The sequence below is a fragment of the Acipenser ruthenus genome, unplaced genomic scaffold (assembly GCF_902713425.1).
Source record: "Acipenser ruthenus unplaced genomic scaffold, fAciRut3.2 maternal haplotype, whole genome shotgun sequence".
NCBI classification, from domain to species: Eukaryota; Metazoa; Chordata; class Actinopteri; order Acipenseriformes; family Acipenseridae; genus Acipenser; species Acipenser ruthenus.
Window position 1 is genome coordinate 41,170 of NW_026708140.1, and position 27,137 is coordinate 68,306.

At 47.8% G+C, this 27,137-nt stretch overlaps 1 protein-coding gene across 3 annotated transcripts; it reads left to right on the forward strand.

The window, feature by feature from the left end:
- The first annotated feature begins 1,483 nt into the window (after positions 1–1,483).
- LOC131729781 (centromere protein F-like) lies at positions 1,484–26,168 on the forward strand. Of its 3 annotated transcripts, none has more exons than XM_059019987.1 (16): positions 1,484–1,733; positions 3,956–4,144; positions 4,385–4,581; positions 5,085–5,200; positions 5,560–5,621; positions 6,213–6,561; positions 8,794–8,996; positions 9,381–9,506; positions 9,699–9,827; positions 11,095–11,217; positions 11,661–11,733; positions 12,806–15,633; positions 18,887–19,139; positions 19,242–20,771; positions 21,422–21,552; positions 25,039–26,168. In XM_059019987.1, the coding sequence occupies exons 2-15, from the start codon at positions 3,983–3,985 to the stop codon at positions 21,547–21,549; spliced, it is 6,279 nt and encodes a 2,092-aa protein (XP_058875970.1). In that variant the 5' UTR covers positions 1,484–1,733; positions 3,956–3,982; the 3' UTR covers positions 21,550–21,552; positions 25,039–26,168. The 3 variants fall into 3 exon arrangements, with proteins under 3 accessions (XP_058875970.1, XP_058875972.1, XP_058875971.1); XM_059019989.1 differs by having other exon boundaries at positions 6,216–6,561; XM_059019988.1 differs by having other exon boundaries at positions 3,959–4,144.
- Positions 26,169–27,137: the final 969 nt, after the last annotated feature.

Below are 27,137 nucleotides of genomic sequence, written 5' to 3' on the forward strand. Positions count from 1 at the left end.
CAGACCAGCGTTTGGGCTCCAGTGCCTTCATCAGTGTGATTATTGAAACTAGAAGAGACCGAGTCAAGCAGACCAGCGTTTGGGCTCCGGTGCCTTCATCAGTGTTATTACTGAGGTGACTGTGTTTCTATATGTACAGCCGCTACACCCTATTGACAGTGCTATGGCAGGTGAATCAGCCCCAATGTGGTCCTACATTCAATTATTTTTTTAAAATGTATTTATTTTAAAATGTACACACACCACAAACAAACAAACAAACAAAAAAATCCTTAAATTGTACTGTGGTTGTGCAGAGATGGCATATTGGAGCAATCTATACACGCCCTCAAACATGTTATAATCCCTGATCAGATTAGCAATCTATATGCATCCTCATAGATGCTATAATCCCTGATCAGATGTGACATCTGTCAACAACACGGGACGCAGGATTAGATTAATGAGCTGCTTATGAGCTAAATATAAGAGAAGGACGGAATTGCAGTTTATAATTTTAGGTAAGAGATTACTAAAACCACTCCACCAACTGAAGCGCACGTCTGCTTGAGGGAAGCATTGTAAAGCACAGAGAGGTCTGGTAAAGCATAGGGAAGCATTGTAAAGCACAGAGAGGTCTGGTAAAGCATAGGGAAGCATTGTAAAGCACAGAGAGGTCTGGTAAAGCATAGGGAAGCATTGTAAAGGACAGAGAGGTCTGGTAAAGCATAGGGAAGCATTGTAAAGCACAGAGAGGTGTGGTAAAGCATAGGGAAGCATTGTAAAGCACAGAGAGGTCTGGTAAAGCATAGGGAAGCATTGTAAAGCACAGAGAGGTCTGGTAAAGCATAGGGAAGCATTGTAAAGCACAGAGAGGTCTGGTAAAGCATAGGGAAGCATTGTAAAGCACAGAGAGGTCTGGTAAAGCATAGGGAAGCATTGTAAAGCACAGAGAGGTCTGGTAAAGCATAGGGAAGCATTGTAAAGCACAGAGAGGTCTGGTAAAGCATAGGGAAGCATTGTAAAGCACAGAGAGGTCTGGTAAAGCATAGGGAAGCATTGTAAAGCACAGAGAGGTGTGGTAAAGCATATTAAAAAACTGAGTAAACTAGCCCTTATAAAAGTTCCCCATAGTAAAAGCACAGCAAAGTGTAAATAAATGCATAGTATACCCATGGGAAAAGCATGAGGGGGGTGGGGGGGCAACGACACTGAAATTGACTTGTCTAAATGTGTAATTAATTTTGATGCAGTTTGACTGCGCTTGCTGATGCCACAAGACTGAAGACTGCGACCCTTGTAGCCCCCAATGCAAACCCATTAAGAGGCTGGAATGAGATCCCCCACCTCTAAACCATAAGGCTCAAGGCAGGCGACGCTCGCTGGACAGCGTCGGTGTGCAGATAGACCGACGCTGATACCGTCGTGGGTAGCGTCGTGCAGTCCTGCGGTATAACCGCCAGGGGGCGGGGTCAGGCACTTTGAAAAAAAAATCACTGCACGGGAGGGCGGGGCCGCGGTGACGTCACTCAAAGACCTGCCTCGTGTTGCCATTCCTGCGCGAGGGAGAGAGAGCGAGGCGGGCGCGAGCGCGTTCACTTCCACAGAAGGAGGGAGACCAACTGACAAAAAAATAAATAAAATGAACTCATTCATATATTATTTAAAATAAAGTCAGTCAGTTTTGTTTTATTTTTTGCTGACGGAAACCACACCCGCTTTGAAGAGAAAAATCTCAGGAGTTCTTTTAAAAAGTAAGTTTATTTATTTTTTTAGTGAGGAGTGCAGTAGTGGCGTTTTAAGATTATTTCTGACTCGGTCTGTGAAAGAACAGGTTTGTTGAAACGTACGAGGCATTTGTCCGTGTCTCGGTTTTGAAAGAAATAATTGATAACGACAGTGGGGAGAATTGTATGTAATTACTTCATTTTATTTTGTGACAAAAAAAAAAAAATAGTTTGACAAGTTTCTCACGTGTGAACCGGCAACACGTTTGTTAAAAAAAAAGCTTTTAATTAGACTTGTTGTCAGCTGCGGTTTTATCATCATTTGTAATATTTAAAAATCTTGTGTCGCTAAAAATCGGTATGTTTACTGAATAAAAATACACGCTGAGAAAAACCAGACGGTCAAGCTTGTGTCCCGCCCTAGCCGCTCATCCCGGCCACCGATTGGACGGAGTCGCGGTGCCTCCGCGCTGTGATTGGCTCGTTGACACGGATCGAGTGAAGCCGCCCGTCCTGATTGGCAGCTCCCGAGGGCGTTGACGTGCTGATAGAAGGGGGAGGACGTGTTTGGAAAGATTTGTTTGGGAATTTGCTATAATAAGTTTGAGGAAAACCGACTTGTGCAAAATTTCAACACAGATAATAAGGAAATAAGCCCTCCATTGCACAGCAGTGTGATCCAGTCCTGGTTTCACTGGGAGTTTAATAATCAGACACACCTGAGCCTGTTAGCTAGACACACTGGGGGCTGATCAAGCTGGTAGCAGTAAAACCTGGACTGGACCACACTGCTGTGCAATAGGAGTCTGATTACCAGTCCTGGTTTCACTGGGAGTTTAATAATCAGACACACCTGAGCTTGTTAGCTAGACACACTGGGGGCTGATCAAGCTGGTAGCAGTAAAACCTGGACTGGACCACACTGCTGTGCAATAGGAGTCTGATTACCAGTCCTGGTTTCACTGGGAGTTTAATAATCAGACACACCTGAGCTTGTTAGCTAGACACACTGGGGGCTGATCAAGCTGGTAGCAGTAAAACCTGGACTGGACCACACTGCTGTGCAATAGGAGTCTGATTACCAGTCCTGGTTTCACTGGGAGTTTAATAATCAGACACACCTGAGCTTGTTAGCTAGACACACTGGGGGCTGATCAAGCTGGTAGCAGTGAAACCTGGACTGGACCACACTGCTGTGGAATAGGAGTCTGATTACCAGTCCTGGTTTCACTGGGAGTTTAATAATCAGACACACCTGAGCTTGTTAGCTAGACACACTGGGGGCTGATCAAGCTGGTAGCAGTAAAACCTGGACTGGATCACACTGCTGTGCGATAGGAGTCTTGTTTCTATCGCTGTACAAAGCCATTCCAGGTTGTATGACTCTAAACCCTGGACTGTCTCTCAAACAGCTCTGCAATGGGAGTTGTTTGTATTGTATTTTTTTTTCCCAGCTCAGCATTGCACTGTTCCTACAAGCTTGGAGTTCATAAGTTGAAACAGGTTTTTTCACTGCTGATGAAGACACCCGCATTACTCTATGTTCCTGCCTGAAGGGAGGCTGCAGCATTCTTGAAATGCAAACTCTCTCCCTGCCAAACGCATGCAAACCAATTTACTATCAGCAGACTGTTGAACGATACTGTGGCTGGCATGCAAAACACTGTAATGACTTCATTGCGGGGCTGGGAATCAGACTCCCATTGCACAGCAGTGTTATCCAGTCCAGGTTTTACTGCTACCAGCTTGATCAGCCCCCAGTGTGTCTAGCTAACAAGCTCAGATGTGTCTGATTATTAAATGATCAGGAGCCAGGAGTTTGAGCAGGGTTAGAAACTCACACTAGCCCTGCTGCTGCTGCTGCTGCTGCACCCAGTCCTGGTGTTCAGAGCTCCCCTCAATGAAGTCTAGTATTATTATTATTATTATTATTATTAATATTGAAATGATCAGGAGCCAGGAGTTTGAGCAGGGTTAGAAACTCACACTAGCCCTGCTGCTGCTGCTGCTGCACCCAGTCCTGGGGTTCAGAGCTCCCCTCAATGAAGTCTAGTATTATTATTATTATTAATATTGAAATGATCAGGAGCCAGGAGTTTGAGCAGGGTTAGAAACTCACACTAGCCCTGCTGCTGCTGCTGCTGCACCCAGTCCTGGGGTTCAGAGCGCCCCTCAGGTTTGCTGTGCGGGCAGTATGAGTTAAGTGTGTGTGTGTGTTTAATGCAGTGTCGTGTGTGTGTGTGTCGCAGCAGCAGCTGACCCGGGTGCTATGCAGGATGAGCTGGGCTCTGGATGACTGGAAGGCTGGGCTGCCAGGCCGGGCCCTGCAGAGGGTTCAGGAGCTGGAGTCTCAGCTGGAGAAGCTGCTGAAGGAGAGGCAGCAGAGGCAGTTCCAGCTGGAGGCTGTAGAGGGCGCCCTGCTCCAGCAGAAACACAAGGTAGGGGTGGGGGGGGGCAGGACAGCGACAATATAATAATAATCATAATAATAAACTTGAGACTTTTTGATAGTGAGTGAATGAATAGGGTGTGTAACGACACGCTAATGTCACGATATGATGTCATCGCGGTATGCAGTTCATGATACAGTGCGTGTCAGGATACTTGCGATGGCCCCTGGGGGTACAAATCTGCTTGTTTCTTAATAAAAAATAAGACGCTCTCTCGTCTCTCCTCAGTGTGAGGAGGCTCGTGCAGAGTCTCTCTCCCTGCAGAGGGAGCTGAAGTCTCTCTCCCAGTCCTGCGTCTCTGTGGAGGAGTTGAAGGAGCGCCTGTCCCATGAGCTCCAGGCCAGGGGGGCACAGGTCTGCTCCCTGGAGGGGCAGCTGGGGGCCTCCAGAAAACAGATCGAGTCCCTGCAGCAAGAACTCAAACGGTAAGCAGAGAATACACCCCTTTGCTCTCCCTCTGTCTCACACTCGCACACTCTCGCTCTCTCGCCTCCCCCCTTGCAGTATGCAGACCCTACACGCTATCCGTGGGGCAGCAGTGTGGAGTAGTGGTTAGGGCTCTGGACTCTTGACCGGAGGGTTGTGGGTTCAATCCCCAGTGGGGGACACTGCTGTTGTACCCTTGAGCAAGGTACTTTACCTAGATTGCTCCAGTAAAAACCCAACTGTAAAAATGGGTAATTGTATGTAAAAATAATGTGATATCTGTATAATGTGAAATAATGTATAATGTGATATCTTGTAACAATTGTAAGTCGCCCTGGATAAGGGCGTCTGCTAAGAAATAAATAATAATAATAATAATATCCCCTCCCTTCCCTGTATCCCTTCTCCTCCTTTCTCTTCTCCCTCCTCCCTGCCTCTCTCTCTCCCTCTCCCTCCAGAAGTTTTAAAGTACACAGGAAATGTTTTGTTTTTTTCTTCCCAGTGTCTTGGCGGAACTGGAGAAGCTGCAGAATTCCCAGCATTCCGGAGAATCCCAGGCGTTCTTCACTCCGACGTGGAATCACTCGGGATTCAACACTCTCACCCGGGACCAAGGGGGTGCGTTCCAAATCTGACAGACCGAATATATTCGACTGTCCCTGACCGAGCCCTCCGCAGAAGCCAGGGCGAGGGGGGGCGCTGGTGTGGATCGGGGGGGGGGGCTGATTCCCCATTCAGAGTGAATTCAGAAACAGCTGCTTGGGTTTGTGACAATCGCTGCTTTTCTTAAAGACTCTGCGGAGAACAGCGACCCACACGAACCCGAGCAGCTGTTTCTGAATTCACTCTGAACGGGGAATCAGCCCCCCGATCCACGCCAGCGACCCTCGTCCGATTGTCAGCACCTGATTAAGATGCAGTGTTGTTAGGAAGCAGTGTTGAAATGTCTCTGCCTCTCTGCATCTCTCTCTGTACAGACTCCAGATGGGTTAGCAGGGAGCCCTCGGGAAGAAACGACTTCAGAGCTCTGCACGTCAAAGTGAGTTCCCATCGCTCTCTCCTTCAGCATCAGTCTGGCTGTTTCTACCGTGCTAACGAAATCACGAGATCGAGGATGTTTAACTGAGGAGCTCAAGCTGGGATGAAAACCAGGAGACCCTGCGGTGACCCTCGGACTGGAGTCTGACCCCCGACCCCCCCCACCACCCCCCTGCTCTGCGTAGGGGTTCCCAATCCTGATCCTGGGGACCCCCCCTGTGTCTTATGGTTTTCATTCCAACTGAGTTATCAATGACTTCATTTAACTCATACTTTAACTGTTCATTAGCTTAATTAGACTTTTTTTTTTAAATTGTTTTCAGCTTTTAAGCAGTTGGGAGATTTCAGGCTAACTCGAAAATTTTCTAAGTAACTTGAAAAAATTGACTTTTTCTTTGAGGAGCGCAGAACAATTAAAAAGGTGCTAATTAAGCACATTCTCAGTTCAGTTATGAAGGGTTTAATTAATTGAGAAGAGGCAGCGGGTCCCCAGGACCAGGACTGAGAAACTCTGCTCTAACGGGTCTGGATCGTACACTTCTTGTACTGATAAGAGTTTTATCAATGCTCCTCTCATCTCTGTTCCTTCCAGCAGCAGCTACAGTTCAGCAGCACTGACCTCAGTCCGAAGCACGGGACAGGGAGCAGCGGAGTGAGCAGTTCCTCTTCCCCGTTCCCCTGGCAACAGGACTCCACCCCCGTCCGCCGCGGCGCCCGCCGGTCGGAGACCCCGGTGAGGCGTGGAAGCTCCACCCCCGTTGCCTCCAGCCCCTCCCCTTTCTCCTCCTCCCCCTCCTCCTCTGTGTTTCCGTGGGAACAGGAGAAGGCTGCTTCCACCACAGATCGTGGGAAGGAGAGAGGACAGCAGGGCGGCGATGTCACACACAGCGGGGACCCAGTGCATTGTGGGGTAGAGGAGGAGCTAAGGAAGGAAAATGCAGGTTAGAGTTCTGTGTCTTCATTTTTTTTCTTTATTACGAATATCTTTATAATATACAGCACTAGACCCTGATATTGATGCGATCCAGCCCTCTGAAATGTCTTTATAATATACAGCACTAGACCCTGATATCGATGCGATCCAGCCCTCTGAAATGTCTTTATAATATACAGCACTAGACCCTGATATCGATGCGATCCAGCCCTCTGAAATGTCTTTATAATATACAGCACTAGACCCTGATATCGATGCGATCCAGCCCTCTGAAATGTCTTTATAATATACAGCGCTAGACCCTGATATCGATGCAATCCAGCCCTCTGAAATGTCTTTATAATATACAGCGCTAGACCCTGATAGTGATGCGATCCAGCCCTCTGAAATGTCTTTATAATATACAGCACTAGACCCTGATATTGATGCGATCCAGCCCTCTGAAATATCTTTATAATATACAGCGCTAGACCCTGATAGTAATGCGATCCAGCCCTCTGAAATGTCTTTATAATATACAGCACTAGACCCTGATATTGATGCGATCCAGCCCTCTGAAATGTCTTTATAATATACAGCGCTAGACCCTGATATTGCTGCGATCCAGCCCTTTGAAATGTCTTTATAATATACAGCGCTAGACCCTGATATTGATGCGATCCAGCCCTCTGAAATGTCTTTATAATATACAGCACTAGACCCTGATATTGATGCGATCCAGCCCTCTGAAATGTCTTTATAATATACAGCGCTAGACCCTGATATTGATGCGATCCAGCCCTCTGAAATGTCTTTATAATATACAGCGCTAGACCCTGATATTGATGCGATCCAGCCCTCTGAAATGTCTTTATAATATACAGCACTAGACCCTGATATTGATGCGATCCAGCCCTCTTTTATATAATATGCAGCCTCTGAATGCTTTTTCTTTGTTTGGAGAGCTTGTGTCTGATGGAAATGACATCACGTTAACTCCTCTCTCTGCTCGGTGACTTGCATGCCCTGCGATTCATCGCAGTGAAGCCTTGCTTCCCATTGAGATGGCAGAGCTGCAGTTGAAGTGAGTTTACAGTCTGTGTTTGCTCAGGGACAGTGAATGGATCGCTCCCATTGTTTCCTACACGGTTCAAAAGGACATGCTTCTCTGTTCCATTCCACACAGTTGCTTTTAATGCCATCATCATCATTATTATTATTATTGTTGTTGTGTTTGCTGTTAGTATTATCAGCGTTGCAGCTGTGTGGTCGGACGGGAGCATTGTTTGCTGTGCAAACAAGAAGATCATTCTTGTGACTTGAGTGCAGATGACAGGATATGAACAATCACGCTGACTACAGAGAGAGAGAGAGAGAGAGAGAGAGGCACACCTCAATTTTGACCTGAGCACACCCTTGACTGACTGCATGCCTGCCATACAGAATAGGGCCTGTGTGTGTGTCAGTGTGTGTCAGTGTGTGTGTTCGCTCGTTTTAATAATGTTGTTTTAAAAGAAAACTCATTATTGTGTAGATCTCCTTGATGCCCTTTTGGACTTTCAAGATCATAAAGCTACGGTGTATTACAGTCAATGCAAAGTCCTCAAACACTAAACAAACAAACAAACAAACGTGTGTGTGTGTGTGTATGCTTGGGCTCATTTTTAGTCCCCACAAGATAAAAAATGATGATAATCTGACAAAGCCCACCTTATGAGGACCTATAGTTTGAGAGAGTGTGTGTGTGTGTGTGTACACTCACTGTTCTGTGGTGTGTGTGTGTGTGTGTGTGTGTGCGCACACACTCATTAGTTAGGAGGTTTGTTTATACAGAGTGTTTATACAGGAGGGAGCGCACAGGGATTGCTGTTCAAAATGTTTGTCATTCAACCTGTCGTCGAGTGTTAAACACATACAGACGATCAGCAAACAAACAAATATGAAAATGCAGACACAATTAAATATATCATCCTTAGCTATGGTTTTTTTTTGTATTTTTTCTCGAAGCCCAGTTTTTATTTATTAGTATTTTTTTTTAAATTTTTTAAACCCGTGTCTTATTGGAGAAACAAAACGAAGTCCAGCTGCACGATGCTCTCTTTGTGAAATTCCAGTTAGTCTGAGGATGTTATCAAAATGTCCTATCTGCCATATAATAATGTGCACTGTTATTTCAAAGAAAAAACTAAAAGTTTTCATTAAAAAAAATAAATAAATAAATAAATAAATTAAAAAAACGCCACACTTGTAACCCTTGCAGCGCTGCGCTCCTCTGTGTCGGAGCTGCAGTCTTGGGTCCGATCCCAGGAGGAGGAGCTCCAGTCCCACAGCCTGACTGTCCGGCAGAGCCAGTCCCAGCTGGAGAGCCTGAGAGCGGAGCTGGCAGCCCGAGAACTGACCCTGACCAAGAACCAGGACCAGCTGACCCGGCAGAACACACTGACCCAACAGACACAGGACAAGGTAGGGGAGCCCACTGCCAAGCTGCTGCCTGCTTCACCTGGTCTCTTCTAGTCTCAATAATAACACTGATGAAGGCACTGGAGCCCAAACGCTGGTCTGCTTGACTCGGTCTCTTCTAGTTTCAATAATCACACTGATGAAGGCACTGGAGCCCAAACGCTGGTCTGCTTGACTTGGTCTCTTCTAGTTTCAATAATCACACTGATGAAGGCGCTGGAGCCCAAACGCTGGTCTGTTTGACTCGGTCTCTTCTAGTCTCAGTAATCACACTGATGAAGGCGCTGGAGCCCAAACGCTGGTCTGCTTGACTCTGTCTCTTCTAGTCTCAGTAATCACACTGATGAAGGCGCTAGCTGAAACGCTGGTCTGCTTGCCTCTCCTCAGTGTCAGTCTCTGGAGCAGAAGCTGAAGCAGCTCTCCGAGGAGCTGAGCTGCCAGAGGCAGAATGCGGAGAGCGCGAGGAGAGCAGCGGAGCAGCGCAGGAAGGAGCAGGAGAAAGAGCACCACAAGGTCTGTGTGGAGCGTGTGTGTCTCCGGCTAACTGTGTGTCTCGCTGTCTTTGTGTGTGTCTCTCTCTATCTCTCTATCCCTCTGTGTGTGTGTGTCTCTCTCTATCTCTCTGTCCCTCTCTGTGTGTGTGTGTGTGTCTCTCTCTATCTCTGTGCAGTGTTGTGTTGACTGCCCCGGTCCCCTGTCCTGCAGGAGATGTCTGAGCAGCAGCTGCTGTACCAGAGCCTGGAGAAGCAGCACAGACAGGAGAGCAGCAAACTGCACCAGGAACTGCAGCAGAGTGGAGCCCAGAGCCAGACCCTGCAGACACAGAGAGACAAGGTGAGGGGCTGCGTTCACTCAAACCCAGAGCCACACACAGACAAGGTGAGGGGCTGCGTTCACTCAAACCCAGAGCCACACACAGACAAGGTGAGGGGCTGCGTTCACTCAAACCCAGAGCCACACAGACAAGGTGAGGGGCTGCGTTCACTCAAACCCAGAGCCACACAGAGAGACAAGCTGAGGGGCTGCATTCACTCAAACCCAGAGCCACACACAGAGACAAGGTGAGGGGCTGCGTTCACTCAAACCCAGAGCCACACACAGACAAGGTGAGGGGCTGCATTCACTCAAACCCAGAGCCACACACAGAGACAAGGTGAGGGGCTGCGTTCACTCAAACCCAGAGCCACACACAGACAAGGTGAGGGGCTGCATTCACTCAAACCCAGAGCCACACAGAGCTATGAAGGGTTAAATATATAAATACATTTTTACTTTCTCTTTAAATGCTATGAAGGGTTAAAAAATACATATAAATAAATTATCGTAGTTAAAAAACCAAAAGAAAAGAGAAGAAAACAAATTCCTAGCTCAAATGTATGATAAAGGGTTAAATACTTAAATATCTTTTTTTTTTTTTTTTTTTGTCACACTCAAGAGAATATTTGAAGCGCACATGGCCTGTGAGCTCAGCACTTAGTTATTTTTTTATTTTTTATATTTGCTGTTGCTGTTTTTTGTACTGAGAGCCAGCAGCCCAGCCTGCAGGGGCTTGTTTATCTGCCTCTGTTCAGCTCCTGCGTGGGAGGAGGAGGAGGAGGGATTGTGGGAAAAATAAACTCAAGAGTTTTCTCTGGGCTTGCAAACTCCTTCACCAGCCTGTTCTGTGCATACGCAGCCTTTAAAAAGCTTTTTCATGCAAGCCCTTCATCTTCAAATCTCTAAATTTAATTTAGTTTTCCAGACATTTTTTTTTTTTCAGCGCTGATTCACCCAGGTTATTATTCTGTCGCTGAATTTGAAATAAATGCAAAATGAAACCTGAACAGCTAATCATCTCCTCTTTAAAACTTTAAAATATAGACAATATTTAACCCTGTTGTTCTACGTTCCTATATATATATATATATATATATAATTTCACTCTGGATTGCTGAAATGTTAGCTATGGAGAGAGAGCGAGACTGAGTGACGTGAATAAAGATCCGTGATGATGTCAGCTGTTTATCAGATAGTAGCTCTCATGGAAATGTGAGCGGTCCAGTCCAGACCCCCCCGGTGCTGAGTGACCGAGTCGTTTGCTTCCCCCTCCCTCCCCGGTCAGGTGACCCTGCAGAAGCAGCGCTGTGAGAAGGAGCTGGAGGCGGTGCGGTTGAAGCTGCAGTGGACTGAGAGAGAGCTGCAGGGGAGCCACCAGAGAGAGGAAGAACTGAAGAGCAAACTCACGGTGACCCCCCCCCCCCCCCCCACTACCCTTCACCACGGGATTCACTTTGCATGCCCCCCCCACTACCCTTCACCACGGGATTCACTTTGCATGCCCCCCCCCACTACCCTTCACCACGGGATTCACTTTGCAGCCCCCCCTCTCTATGATTTCCCCATGGTTATATGTACTGTGCATTTAGCAGACTTTACCATGGTTATAAACAGGCTTTACAATACCTCTATTTTATTAACAGGCTTTACAATACCTCTATTTTATTAACAGGCTTTACAATACCTCTATTTTATTAACAGGCTTTACAATACCTCTATTTTATTAACAGGCTTTACAATACCTCTATTTTATTAACAGGCTTTACAATACCTCTATTTTATTTAGATTCCCAGCCCTGGTGTGTAATTGGTTGTTTGGTTCTTGTCCCCTCCCCCCCCCCCCCCCCCCAGGAGACGGAGAAGCAGCTGGAGAAACTGAACAGGGAGCTGGCCTTGAACCAGAGACTGCTGGGGAAGCTGCAGGGTGAGTGAGAGAGGGAGAGAGAGGGAGAGGGAGAGAGGGTTTAAATGCTTTGGCAATACAGGAGCACTCCAGTCATGCTGGTTAATAAAGCTTATTTGAATTTGAATGAATTTGAATGAATTTGAATTTGAATTTAAATTGGAGAGAGATACGTGCTGCTGGAGGACCTGCAGAGGGAGAGAGTGAATTTCATCTGAATTTCCACACTTCACCTCCCCTCCCCAGTACCACTTTACAGGAGTCAATGCAGAGTCCAGTGTTTTGTGTGTGTGTGTGTGTGTGTGTGCTGGTTTGTGTGTGTAGTATTTCTATGACATCCTGTAACACAGATCATTTTAAACCTCTTATAACTGCGGGGCTTGTTATCATTGTGAGACTCTGATCATGTTGTGTGCAACTGCTGCCACCTGCTGGCAGCCTCAGTAATGCAGCTATAAAAAAATCAAGTCTAAACTGCACTGATTTTAAGACTTCGACAGACTTTCATTTTGGGCTCAGCTGTGTTTGAAGTAAGGTTTGTTGCATCGCATTGCAACGCTAGCTAGCTTGCGAGCTTAGCAGGATACAAAAAAATTGTAAAAAATGTAACAAAGGTAACAAATATATATATTTACAATAAATGCAAGATAGGTTCTGAGATGAGATCCGGTTTAATTAATACATAACTAAATACGTAAATAAATCACTTTGCAGTCAATTATTCAGTGCTGTAACTCAACACTAATATATATATGTATGTGTCTGTGTATAATATGTAAATAAATACAGGAATCTGTCACACTTCAAATGCATACTGTGGCTGTAGGTAGACACTTCTTCACACAGAGAGAGGGCGAGGTGAGGGGGTAGAATGGGTTGCTATGGGTTACCGAGGGATACAGAGCCACGCTGTCGAGGCTGAATCACTGGGATCCTTTCAGACCCGACTTGACAGAGTTCAGAGTTCAGCTGCTGGGAAGCGGAGGAGCTCCGAGGGGCTGAACGGGACTCCTCTCGCTCGGGAAATTCAATAGCAGCTCTTTCTTTAACATTTATTGCTTTTAATATATTTGTTCCTTCGTTGTCGTTTCAGCCGAGCACGTGTCCGTCGCTGCTGGGGTTCCCCTGAGGGGTACCCCACCTGGAGAGAGCTACAGCCCCCCGATAACCAAGGCTTTCCTGGAGCAGCGGAGCCCCCAGCGCGGGAGAAAGGGGGGTCCCCCAGGGGCGGGCAGCTCCACCGCAGGGGTGGGAGGGGGCAGAGAACCAGGGGAGGGGAGAGAATTCGAGGAGGAGGAGGAGGAGGTGGAGGGACCAAAGGACTGCCAGGAACAGCAAATACCAACGGGGATTTTAAAGGATTCCCGAAACGAGGAGATAGAGGGAGCGTTCGTCGGGAAAGGGAACGAGGAATCCCGAGGGGAATTTCAAGACAAAGAATCGGACGGTCGCGGCCGGCGGCTTCTTCTTTCATCTCCCGGGATAAACCGAAAAAGTTTCCCGTCCTCACGGGAGGGATCGGACTGGGATGAGCAGGAATACGAGGGAAGCTCCTCCGGGAAAAAACGGAAAAGGAATGAGAAAGGGCGACGGAATAAAGAGGAGGGGGAGGGAGATGATGAAATGAAAAAGCTGGAACAGGAGAACGAGGTTTTGAAGGACGAGTTGCGGGAAGCGAGGAGGGAGGTGGAGCGCAGGCTGGAGGACCTGGAGAGCCAGCGCAAGACGGAGCGGGACCTGAGAGTGAAACTCAAACAGACCTCCAAAAAGCACTCCTCCGAGACGGAGAGGCTGCGCCAGAGAGAGCAGGAGCTGGGGGAGAAGGACAGGCAGCTGGAGGCAGGGAGGCAGGAGGCAGCCAGGCTGAGAGAGGCTGTGGAGAGGCTGGAATCGGAGGCAGAGCTGAGGCAGGGGCTGGGCAGAGAGGAGGAGGAGAGGTCTGGAAAGAGGGCACCAGGTGACTCCTTGCTTTTGGAGAAGATTAGTGAACTGGAGGCACGTTTGCGTTGCTTTGAAGAAGGAGAAATTGGCTGTGCAGATGAAAGCGTAGGCGTGGAGAAAAACAACAGCGATTCTGGTGATGGTGATAAAAATAGTAATAATAATAATAATAATAGTAACAATAATAACAGTGCCAGTAGCGGGGTAAGCAGCTGTAACCTTGACGACCTATCGTTTTCCTCCGAGGTTTTCGAACCCGCGCAACGCGTCTCGGGAACCGCGGGGGAACGCGACGGCAATCCCGCGGCGCTCCTACGGGAGCCCCCGAGGTCCAGAGAGACGTCGCAGGTGGAGGAGGGGGGGGACCAGGAACTGGGGGCCCCGAGAGAGATGGCGGAGGAGCGGGAGGCATCGGGGTTCGGAAACCACCGGGGAGAAATCCTCCCAACGGGATCCGAAAACTTCTCTCCTCCCGACCCGGAGGAAAAAACCACCGAGCGAGGAGGAGTCGGGGAATCGGGACGGGAAGCAGCGGGGAAGAGGGGAGAGCCTTACGGGCAGCCTGCCGTCATCCACCTGGTGCTGGAGGTTGAGAAGCTTCGTCGGAGGAACGAGGCACTGGACAGGGAGAGAGAAGAGGCGCAGGGCAGGGCCAGCGAGGCGCAGGGCAAGCTAGAGACCCTGCAATCCCGAATCAACAGCCAGACCAGGCAGCTGACGCTGGCCTTCGAGACGCAGAGCCAGAACATCGAGGACCTGCTGGGGAGCCTGGAGGAGAAGGACAGCGCCCTCCGCAGTCTGGAGCAGGAACTGCAGGGGGCGAAGGAGAGCCTGATTTCAGTGCAGGGTGAGAACGAGAGACTAAAATCTGAGCTAGGTGCAGTTACACTTCCTAAAAGAGAGGGGGAGCCAGTCAGTAAAGGAGGTGAACAAGATAGAGAGGAAGACAGCGCCATCAAGAGTTTGGGTCAGGAACTGCAGGGGGCGAAGGAGAGCTTGATTTCAGTGCAGGGTGAGAATGACGAGCTGAGGTCCCAGCTAGGTGCAGTTACACCTCCTAAAAGAGAGGGGGAGCTAGCTGTCGACGAGAAAACAGTCTCTCAAGACCGGGAGGAGGATAGCGCCACCCGGAGTCTGTGTCGGGAACTACAAGTGGCGAAGGAGAGCTTGATTTCGGTGCAGAGAGAGAACGAGAGGCTAAAATCTGAGCTAGCTGCAGTTACACTTCCTAAAAGAGAGGGGGAGCCAGCCAGTAAAGGAGGTGAACAAGATGGAGAGGAAGACGGCGCCATCAAGAGCTTGGGTCAGGAACTGCAGGGGGCGAAGGAGAGCTTGACCCAAGTGCAGAGAGAGAACAAGAGGCTGAAATGTGAGCTAGCTGCAGTTAAAGATGAGAGAGGAGAACAAGTTAAGACTGAGCTTGTGAGCTCAGAAGTGATCCAGCTGAACGCAGAGTGCTGCCAGCTGAGAGAGGAGAGGGACGGTCTGAGCTCCCGGTTGAAAGAAACCGAAGATTCGGTCTCCAGACTCCAGTCCGACTGCTCGAGATTGAGGCGCGAGCTGGGTGGACAGAAAGTGAGGGGAGAAAGGACTCCGAGAGAGGGAGAGGGAGGAGAGAGCCTGCACGGAACGGCGGCGCAGGACAGTGACCTCACAGCGCGACAGAGCCTTCGGGGGAGAGAGACCCAGACGCCAAAGGGTGATGACATCACAGAGAGGCCGAAGGTTGACATCACAGGGGTGAAGGTGGGTGACATCGCAAGGGAGAAGTTTGACTTCATAAAGACGCAGGAGAAGGACGATATCACAGGGGCAAAGGGTGATGACGTCACGTCGCTTCAGAGCGTCCCGGGGGCCATGGCGAGGGAAGATGACATCACAGGGAGGCAGGCGAAGGGTGATGACGTCGCAGTGCCACAGCGCGTGCTGGAGAGAGAGGCCGGACTCTCCGAATCCGAGGTGGGGCAGCTACAGAAGCAGGTAGGCGCCTCTCTGTCCTGTGTTAGCTGGTCCGGGGCGGTCTTGGTTTTTATTAGAGGGTTACATTGGTGGTGGATCGCTGTGGTTTATCTCGCTCGGATTTCTGTATCGAGAAGGAAGTTTGTTGGGATAATGAAAACCAAAAAATCACCCAAACAACTATTATTATTATTATTATTATTAGTTTATTTAGCAGACGCCTTTATCCAAGGCGACTTACAGAGACTAGGGTGTGTGAATTATGCATCAGCTGCAGAGTCACTTACAACTACGTCTCACCCGAAAGACGGAGCACAAGGAGGTGAAGTGACTTGCTCAGGGTGACACAAGTGAGTCAGTGGCTGAGGTGGGATTTGAACCGGGGACTTCCTGGTTACAAGCCCGTTTCTTTAACCACTGGACCATACAGACGTTGCAAAAAAAATATATATATAGACCTTCTTTAATTGTCCTTAGCTCCTAAAAAGTGCAGATTTTAAGTTATTTATAACACATTCATTTCTATGTAGAGGGCAATTTGGGCTCTCAAGCCCGTCTCTGAATTCTTGTTCTTGTAAAAGGATTCGAGGTACCCCTCCCATCTCGCGGGGCTTTGTTCATTTTTTTTTTAATGCAAGCATCTGGAGGGATAGACAGGCAGGGTCTGACATAGCAATATTACCAGCTGCGCAGGATGGAGTGGCATTAACTAGAGGCTTTAAAATTAAGAAATAATCAATTCTAGAGAATACACGATGAGGAGAAGAGACTAATCTATTTCCTTGGGATTTTGCAGGAGCCACAAATCTGCTAAAACCATCACATTATTATTATTATTATTAATAATATTATTATTATTATTTCTTGGCAGACGCCCTTATCCAGGGCAACTTGCAGTTGTTGTAAAATATCCCATTGTAAAATCTCACATTACAGATAAGAGCAGTTATAAAGTCCAGTAAAATCAGTAGCAAATCAGATCACATTGAAGTAAGAGCAAAGTAAAGAAAACAGTAAATTACATTTTAAGAGCGAGTTCGGCTGAGAGCAGTTGCTAGGATATTCCCTCATACCAGTCAAGTGCATTAAGAGCACGCAGCGAGTACGAGAAATGGAGGAGAACGATTTCAAACAACAGCGAGGACAAAAAACAAAAACCGTGAGAACGGATACCTGTGATTGTAAAATCAATACAAGCTGCAGGACACAGATACCATGAACACTCTCACTGACTGCACTGTGAAATCAGAGCTGCGGTCCACAATCGGATCCGTTATCCGATTCTTAAAGTCTTCCCTCTGCTTTCAGTGGATACTGAACCCTTTCATTTAGTTTTTTTTTTCCAGCCCCCCCATTTGGAGCTAGGATACCCCCCCCCCTCGTCTCTCCTTCCAAGAGGATCTGTAAAAATGCAAGATCATACACTTTGACTTTAAGACTGGTAATACCTTCATTCTCTTAATAGGGTGATTTAAGCCCTGCACTTTACATGAGGTAATACCTAATGCATTATTAGTTTTTTAGAGTTACAGGCTTGCATATTTTATCAGAGAGAGAGAGAAGGTAAACAGACAGCCGCCTGTATGCAATACACGAACGACAACTGCCACGAAATAAAATCAGAAAACCTTCAATTAGATTGAAAATAAATAAATTAGTGAAACTTTAACCCTTTCTGGTCCGATGTCAGACCCTGTCTGACATCATCAAAAAGACGTAAAGCACGGATCTCTAGTCGTTTTTTCTCCGGAAAAAGCCGAGAAAACCATTCAATGGCCAAGTGAGATCGATAGGAGCCGAGAGAAGCCGAAAAAAAAAAAGGGGGCGGATCTGAGCAATACACACAGTCCCTGCACCACAGAGATAACTCGGACATAAACAAACACGATAGCTGCTTCTGCATCCAGCGCTCAAAGAATATCACAGACATCTGCAGAGCTTTTTGAGAAGTTCCAGTCATAAAATAATGACTCGGATCGCATTATCGAGGAGTTTGGTGATAAAACGAGTGATCAGGAGATGATTTATCGGTATGCACGACTATGAAGAGGTGAGCGAACGAGGGGTGGGGCGGGGCTGGAGATACTGAGTGTCCTGTTGCTATGCAGAGACTTTTAAACCTGCTTTACTGTGGGGGGGAAAAACACTTTTAAACGGCGCGTCTAAAATAAAGATCACGTGTGAATATGAATTGGACCTGACGCGCTGAATAAATGGACCGCAAAGGGTTAAGGTCCCTGATTCTCCGAGTGGGACCCGCCACTCAAACCACGTCCCCAATTCAATCATCGCTGCCCACGACGGTCGTATTGATTTGCATTGTTACTGTCCCGGGTTCAGAGATGCCAGATATGAACATGTCTGACCTGATCTCAGTATAAGTTTCTTCATCTCTCCTTCAAAGAGAAACGTGTCTCCTGTAAAAATGCAAGACCATACACTTTGACTTTAAGACTGGTAATACCTTCATTCTCTTAATAGGGTGATTTAAGCCCTGCACTTTACATGAGGCAATAGCTAATGCATTATTAGTTTTGTTTTTAGAGTTACAGGCTTGCATATTTTATGAGAGAGAGGGAAGGTTAACAGACGGCCGGCTGTACGCAAGACACGAACAACAACTGCCACGAAAAGATCAGAAAATAACAAACGCAACAAAACACAAAATCCAGTAACTGCGCCTTCAATTGGATTTTTCAATTGTGATTCTCCTCGTGGGACCCCCCACTCAAACCACGCCCCCAATTCAGCCATCGCTGCCCACGACGGTCGTATTGTTACTGTCCCGAGTTCAGAGAGGCTGAGTGTGCACCTTTACAGGCGTTTCCTGGTGTTTGCGTGCCCCTGATCAGGGTCTCCAAACCCGGTCCAGGAGAGCTACTGGGTCTGCTGGTTTTAGTTTCAACCGAGTTTTCTGTTAGTTAATTGCACCATTTATTGGCTTAAAGGGCACATAAGGATGGGAAATGTAGTTCTGAGGGGGGCGTGCAGGTACATGGGAAGCCATCTTGAGGCAGGGAATGCAATTTAAAAAAAAGTTTTAAAAAGTGGTCAAAATGTGAAAAAAAAAAAAAATTAAAACAATACACACACCTTACGTAAACAGCTGTAGAAACACATGGGAACATGCGACACAAAACAATAAAAAGGTTCTTATGTACCCTTTTAATTAGTCACGGTTAACAGGTTTTTTAAAATCGGTTTTGTTGGCATGATCTGGAACTGTCAACCCCCTTGTATTGATCATTGTGCCAATTTTTGTTTATTTCCCCAGTTGAAGGAGCTGGAGGCACTGGTTTCCAGTCTGAGCGCTGAGAAGGAGAGACTGGGGGAGGAGCTGCTGCTCTGGGGAAGGGAGGATCCTGGGCAGGGAGGTACCATCTCTGTCACAGCCTGGGGGGAGACTGCAGTGCACCCCGGGAAAGACACAGTGGTGGTGGTCAGGGAAGACAGGATCCTGCTCCCCTGCAGAGCGGACAGAGTGGTACGGCCCAGGGCAGATTCCAGCACCCAGGAACAGACTACAGGTAGATACCAAGTCTGGAAAGGGAGGGGGGTGAAATCTGTTTATTAAAATGATGTTGGATTAGTTTATTTAATTTTAACAATTTTTTTAAAAAATCTTGCAGCAACTCCAAAGACACAGACGACAGAACAATTGCAAGAATCGCTGATCTCCCAGCAACCAGGGGTCCGCTGTCCTGACCAGGGGAACCAGACCCTGGACTGGGGAGCAGGGAGCGGTCCAATCAGCACACAGGTCAGAACCATGGCTGGAGAGGCTACAGCAATGGAATGGGGAGCTACAGAGGACCAGGCTAAATCAATTGATGATGGAGCTAAAGAACAGACCAAAGCAATGGAAGATAGAGCTACAAATGACCAAGCTAAAGCAATCAAATATGGAAGAGAGGACCAAGCTAAAGCAATCAATGATGGAGCTAAAGAACAGACCAAAGCAATCAAATGTGGAGCTAGAGAACAGACCAAAGCAATCAAATATGAAGCTACACAGGATCACACTGAAGCCCTGGAAGATGAAGCTAAAGACAACCAGACTGAAGCAATCAAAAACACTGGACCGAGCAAAGGGACTGACTGCAAACCCGTCGACAAGCGGGACAGCCAGGCCAGAGCAATGGAAACCAGCACAGCAGAGCGCCGGGCTAAAACAGTGGAAAGTGGAACCACTGATCTTCAGACTAAAACAGAGGAAAGTGGAACCACTGATCTTCAGACTAAAACAGAGGAAAGTGGAACCACTGATCTTCAGACTAAAACAGCGGAAAGTGGAACCACTGATCTTCAGACTAAAACAGAGGAAAGTGGAACCACTGATCTTCAGACTAAAACAGTGGAAAGTGGAACCACTGATCTTCAGACTAAAACAGAGGAAAGTGGAACCACTGATCTTCAGACTAAAACAGTGGAAAATGGAACCACTGATCTTCAGACTAAAACAGAGGAAAGTGGAACCACTGATCTTCAGACTAAAACAGAGGAAAGTGGAACCACTGATCTTCAGACTAAAACAGCGGCACACAGAACTACTGATCTGCAGACCAAATCAGCAGAATACAGCACTACAGCCCAGCAGGTAAAAGCTGTGGAAGACGGAGCTACCGATTTACAGACTAAAGAAACGGAATTCAGCACGACCGACCAGCAGACCGAAGCAAAGGGAGGGATTGCAGGCACTCAAACAGAAGGCAGCAGAAGGGAGGAGAAACCACCGGAGCCACACAATACTGCCGCCCCCTACAGGAGGGAGGTACAAACAGCAGGCACTCAAACAGAAAGAGAGGAGGAGGGGATAACTGCAGCAGCACTGGGCAGTATCTTCCCCTTGAGGGTGGAGGTCCGTACTGCGGGCACCCAAACAGAGGTTCAAGAATCGGGGCTGGGTAGCAACAACAGTGCCACCTTGAGCAAGGAGGTCAGAACCGCAGAGACGCAGACAGACGGGCGCTTGGGAGAGGCGGAGAGGCCAGGGGAGAGCGGGAGGACGGAGGGGCATCAGCTGGTAGCCCAGGCGTTCCCGTGGGAAGCGAACCCGGCCGAGATCGCGGAGCGGATCATGAGGAACCGGAGCCGGATGTCGGTGGCGTTCGATGACACAGAATACGAGCCGTACGGACTGCCGGAGGTGGTGATGAGGGGTGAGAGAGAGAAAACACAGCAGAGAGGAGCTGAGGAACACTGACAAACGCTTAACCTAGAAGTCTTTCTCAGCGTCTTCAGTGTAAATTCAATGGCAAACGTTTCCACTAGAAGTCTTTCTCAGTGCCTTCAGTGTAAATTCAATGGCAAACGTTTCCACTAGAAGTCTCTCTCAGTGTCTTCAGTGTAAATTCAATGGTAAACGTTTCCTCTAGAAGTCTTTCTCAGCGTCTTCAGTGTAAATTCAATGGCAAATGTTTCCACTAGAAGTCTTTCTCAGTGCCTTCAGTGTAAATTCAATGGCAATCGTTTCAATTAGAAATTAGTGGAAACATTAGCTGCTGAATGTATTAAGTTTCTTTTTTAATGTTTCTAAATGAGTAATAGACGATCCATCACTGTTGCAACCCTCCTCCCTCCCCTTCTCCTGAAACTGAGTCATTGTAGTCCCAACAAAAGAAACAAAAAAAAAAAAAATCAATTCAGAAAGACAAGGTGGAAATGTTTCTCTGTGTCTTCAGTATGAGTTCAGGCGTTGTTCGGTTAGCCTACTTGACTCTGAGTTTCCTGCATGCTTGCCCCATGTTTGTGCCCTGTGTTTCTGGCATGCCTTGTGTGTAATCGGGTTTGGTTTTGTCCCCCCCCCCAGGTTTTGCGGATATTCCGAGCGGCCCCTCCTGCCCCTATGTGCTGAGGAGGGGGCTGCTGGGAACAGCCTTGCAGACAGGAAAACCCAGAGCAGCATCGGAGGGGAGCCCCGAGGACCCCACTGACTGAGAGGTACAGAGACACACACACACACTGACACACACACACTGAGACCCAGAGCAGCATTGGAGGGGAGCCCCGGGGACCCCACTGACTGAGAGGTACAGAGACACACACACACACTGACACACACACACTGAGACCCAGAGCAGCATCGGAGAGGAGCCCCGGGGACCCCACTGACTGAGAGGTACAGAGACACACACACACACACTGACACACACACACTGAGACCCAGAGCAGCATCGGAGGGGAGCCCCGGGGACCCCACTGACTGAGAGGTACAGAGACACACACACACACTGACACACACACACTGAGACCCAGAGCAGCATCGGAGGGGAGCCCCGGGGACCCCACTGACTGAGAGGTACAGAGACACACACACACACTGACACACACACACTGAGACCCAGAGCAGCATTGGAGGGGAGCCCCGGGGACCCCACTGACTGAGAGGTACAGAGACACACACACACACACTGACACACACACACTGAGACCCAGAGCAGCATCGGAGGGGAGCCCCGAGGACCCCACTGACTGAGAGGTACAGAGACACACACACACACACTGACACACACACACTGAGACCCAGAGCAGCATTGGAGGGGAGCCCCGGGGACCCCACTGACTGAGAGGTACAGAGACACACACACACACACTGACACACACACACTGAGACCCAGAGCAGCATCGGAGGGGAGCCCCGGGGACCCCACTGACTGAGAGGTACAGAGACACACACACACACACTGAGACCCAGAGCAGCATTGGAGGGGAGCCCCGGGGACCCCACTGACTGAGAGGTACAGAGACACACACACACACTGACACACACACACTGAGACCCAGAGCAGCATTGGAGGGGAGCCCCGGGGACCCCACTGACTGAGAGGTACAGAGACACACACACACACTGACACACACACACACACACTGAGACCCAGAGCAGCATCGGAGGGGAGCCCCGGGGACCCCACTGACTGAGAGGTACAGAGACACACACACACACTGACACACACACACTGAGACCCAGAGCAGCATTGGAGGGGAGCCCCGGGGATCCCACTGACTGAGAGGTACAGAGACACACACACACACTGACACACACACACTGAGACCCAGAGCAGCATCGGAGGGGAGCCCCGGGGATCCCACTGACTGAGAGGTACAGAGACACACACACACACACTGACACACACACACTGAGACCCAGAGCAGCATTGGAGGGGAGCCCCGGGGACCCCACTGACTGAGAGGTACAGAGACACACACACACACTGAGACCCAGAGCAGCATTGGAGGGGAGCCCCGGGGACCCCACTGACTGAGAGGTACAGAGGCACACACACACACACTGACACACACACACTGAGACCCAGAGCAGCATTGGAGGGGAGCCCCGGGGACCCCACTGACTGAGAGGTACAGAGACACACACACACACTGACACACACACACTGAGACCCAGAGCAGCATTGGAGGGGAGCCCCGGGGACCCCACTGACTGAGAGGTACAGAGGCACACACACACACACTGACACACACACACTGAGACCCAGAGCAGCATTGGAGGGGAGCCCCGGGGACCCCACTGACTGAGAGGTACAGAGGCACACACACACACACTGACACACACACACTGAGACCCAGAGCAGCATCGGAGAGGAGCCCCGAGGACCCCACTGACTGAGAGGTACAGAGGCACACACACACACTGACACACACACACTGAGACATAGAGAGAGACTGAGACACACAGGCACAGAGAGAGAGAGAGAGACCCACTGAGAAAGACAGACTGAGACACACAGACCCACTGAGACACACAGAGAGTGCCCCACAGAGACACAGACCCACTGACACACAGAGACAGATCCACAGACCCGTGTGATTCTTTATGCTTGCGGTCCCTGGATTCTACTAACAAGCTGTTCACTCTGCGTCCGTCTCCTGATAAAACACAAACACAAAAACCACGACGTGTGATTGAGGGGAGGTGAGGACGGCAGGCAGCCAGACGGGCTCCTCATAAACCCAGTGATTCACGGCTTCATTCAGGCTGAGTGCAGGGCTGCAGGGACACTGCGACTGTCTGTGCGGGTTCCTGGCCATCATCGCCCCTCCAGAATCACATGTTATACCAAAAACAGAGATTTTTATACTCTCGACTTTCGACTTTTAATGCTGAAATTATTATTTTTTTACCGTAGGGTTTGGGTGTGGTCTCCCTTAAACACTCAGTTGATTACACTGTGAAAATCTCTTGGTGATTCGTAGCTAGCACGATGATTTTATAAGTCTGATCTCTTGTGCATTCGTTGTAGTGGTGTTGCATTTTCTTACATGTGACCAAAGGATTTGCATCACCCTCTATATAGAATGAACTCCCTCAGCTTCATAGAGTCCAATGAAAGCTGCTGAATAATGTTCCCTTGTTAACATATTGAATTCCACCCCCTCTATATAGAATGAACTCCCTCAGCTTCATAGAGTCCAATGAAAGCTGCTGAATAATGTTCCCTTGTTAACATATTGAATTCCACCCCCTCTATATAGAATGAACTCCCTCAGCTTCATAGAGTCCAATGAAAGCTGCTGAATAATGTTCCCTTGTTAACATATTGAATTCCACCCCCTCTATATAGAATGAACTCCCTCAGCTTCATAGAGTCCAATGAAAGCTGCTGAATAATGTTCCCTTGTTAACATATTGAATTCCACCCCCTCTATATAGAATGAACTCCCTCAGCTTCATAGAGTCCAATGAAAGCTGCTGAATAATGTTCCCTTGTTAACATATTGAATTCCACCCCCTCTATATAGAATGAACTCCCTCAGCTTCATAGAGTCCAATGAAAGCTGCTGAATAATGTTCCCTTGTTAACATATTGAATTCCACCCCCTCTATATAGAATGAACTCCCTCAGCTTCATAGAGTCCAATGAAAGCTGCTGAATAATGTTCCCTTGTTAACATATTGAATTCCACCCCCTCTATATAGAATGAACTCCCTCAGCTTCATAGAGTCCAGTGAAAGCTGCTGAATAATGTTCCCTTGTTAACATATTGAATTCCACCCCCTCTATATAGAATGAACTCCCTCAGCTTCATAGAGTCCAATGAAAGCTGCTGAATAATGTTCCCTTGTTAACATATTGAATTCCACCCCCTCTATATAGAATGAACTCCCTCAGCTTCATAGAGTCCAATGAAAGCTGCTGAATAATGTTCCCTTGTTAACATATTGAATTACACACCCAGTGCTTTCTAGTTTTTCCCAGATACTGAACTGAAAAATGTGACATTTCAGAATCCAACATGAAATACTGAAGTACTATCATGGCTTCCAGAACACTTTTTAAAAATGTTTTTGCGTTTCCATTTTGTAGTTTCTTATGTTGGTATATTTTTATTTATTTTTTGTCTCAATCCTGAAATTCTGGGAATGGAATTCATTTGACTTATTTAAATTTTTAAATTTTTTTTTTACAGGTTCTCGTTTGGCAGTGGTCACGAAACAGACATGAAACACGCACTGCCAACACGCTACACGCCAAAAAAACATGCTAACGGGATTGAAAAGTTATGAGGGAAGGAAACGACACTCCCATTGCAGAGCAGTCTGAGAGCCAGTCCAGGTTTTACATTTGTTAGCTCAGTGATGATGATGATGATGATGATGGTGGTTAATAATTATAAGACTCCCATTGCACCGTATGGGTTTGTGAAGCCTTGGTCGTCACTCTTTGTGAAGGGTGGGACCCCTGATAATGCTGCTAGTTCTGACGGGATCCGAGAGATACGATACCAGCAACACTGCCTTAAAAACACAGCCGCTCCCCTCTGTGCTGGGGCTCCAATCGCAGCCCTGGAGGGCAATTCCAGCCCTGTTATAAATGTTTTAACTGAACCGATTAAAAACACAGCCGCTTCCCTCTGTGCTGGGGCTCCAATCGCAGCCCTGGAGGGCAATTCCACTCCTGGTCTTTGTTCCAGCCCTGTTATAAATGGTTTAACTGAACCGATTAAAAACACAGCCGCTTCCCTCTGTGCTGGGGCTCCAATCGCAGCCCTGGAGGGCAATTCCACTCCTGGTCTTTGTTCCAGCCCTGTTCTAAATGTTTTAACTGAACCGATTAACCCTCCACCCAGACCCCGCAGCGGCTCACGATCTCATGTCACGTGCGAAACAGACCTGGAGAGGAATAGCGTTCCCTCTGCGACGGGGATTGGACACCCCGGCTCTAAACTGTAAACTCTTACATTTGTTTCATTAGGTATTCCACTCTGTAAAAGGAAGAAATGGTTTTGTGTTGTTATTTGTGATTCTGTTACTGGTTTTGCTGCTGGCTCAGTAGAATGGAAAGTAGAGCACTTCCCAAACCTGGTCCCGTGCCCCCTCTGCTGTGTCTGCTGGTTTCCATTCCAGCTGAGCTCTCAATCACTGAACCAGACCCTTCACAGAACTGATCGTTGGCTTAATTAGACCTTTTTTTAAATTATTCTTGGCTCTTAAACGGCTGCAGAGGTCAAGTTGCTTATAAAATGTTACGACGAACTTGAAATCTGCCGCTGTTTAAAAGAGCTGAAAACAATTTAAAAAAAAGGTCTAATTAAGTTTAACAATCAGTTCAGTGAAGGGTCTGGTTCAGTGATTTGAGAGCTCAGCTGGAATGGAAACCAGCAGACACAGCAGAGGGGGGCCCCGGACCGGGCTGAGGAAAGTTCGAGCCACACAGAAACGCTGACCCGGGGAATCCATTCATGTGAACAGAACTGACTCTGTACTGAACAGGGCTGGAAACCAGACTCCTATTGCACAGCAGTGTGATCCAGTCCAGGTTTCACTGCTACCAGCTTGATCAGCCCCCAGTGTGTCTAGCTAACAAGCTCAGGTGTGTCTGATTCCCAGTGAAACCAGGACTGGATCACACTGCTGTGCAGCGGGAGTCTGATTCCCATGGCTGGGGAAATGGCGCTGGGTATATTTTGATTTCTGAAACACATTGTGAGTGAACTCAAGGGGGATTGAGTATGAGGAGCTGCCTTTATATAATTAAAAAAAAACTGTGTGTATATATATTAAAATCCAAATTAATATAATATTGTTAATAAGAAAAATTTTATTGAAGATTTCAAGCTGGTGGGATTTTTTTTTTTTGTCTCTTTTCTTGTAATGTGTTTTGAAATGAAATAAAAGATTTATTTAAATAGTGTGTTTTTAAATTTTCTTTTAGATAAGTCTGTTTTTTAAGGTGCATTTTCTGTCTTTTTTTATATCAGTTAATATGTCCAGTGGACCCTGTCTCTTCTATCAGATATGTCCAGCTGACACTGTCTGTCTGTCTTTCTGTCTGTCTTGTTTTATAACAGTGTGGTCTCTTATATCAGTTCAGTCCAGCTGAACCTGTCTGTCTGTCTTGTTTTATAACAGTGTGGTCTCTTATATCAGTTCAGTCCAGCTGAACCTGTCTGTCTGTCTGTCTGTCTTGTTTTATATCAGTTCAGTCCAGCTGACCCTGTCTGTCTGTCTGTCTTGTTTTATAACAGTGTGGTCTCTTGTATCAGTTCAGTCCAGCTGAACCTGTCTG

Bases quoted from the DNA above. Each gene is read 5' to 3' on its own strand.
- LOC131729781 (XM_059019987.1), top strand. From the start codon at position 3,983: ATGAGCTGGGCTCTGGATGACTGGAAGGCTGGGCTGCCAGGCCGGGCC. The intron at 4,582-5,084 runs GTAAGCAGAGAA...TTTTCTTCCCAG, and splicing joins CTGCAGCAAGAACTCAAACG to TGTCTTGGCGGAACTGGAGA. The intron at 11,734-12,805 runs GTGAGTGAGAGA...TTGTCGTTTCAG, and splicing joins ACTGCTGGGGAAGCTGCAGG to CCGAGCACGTGTCCGTCGCT.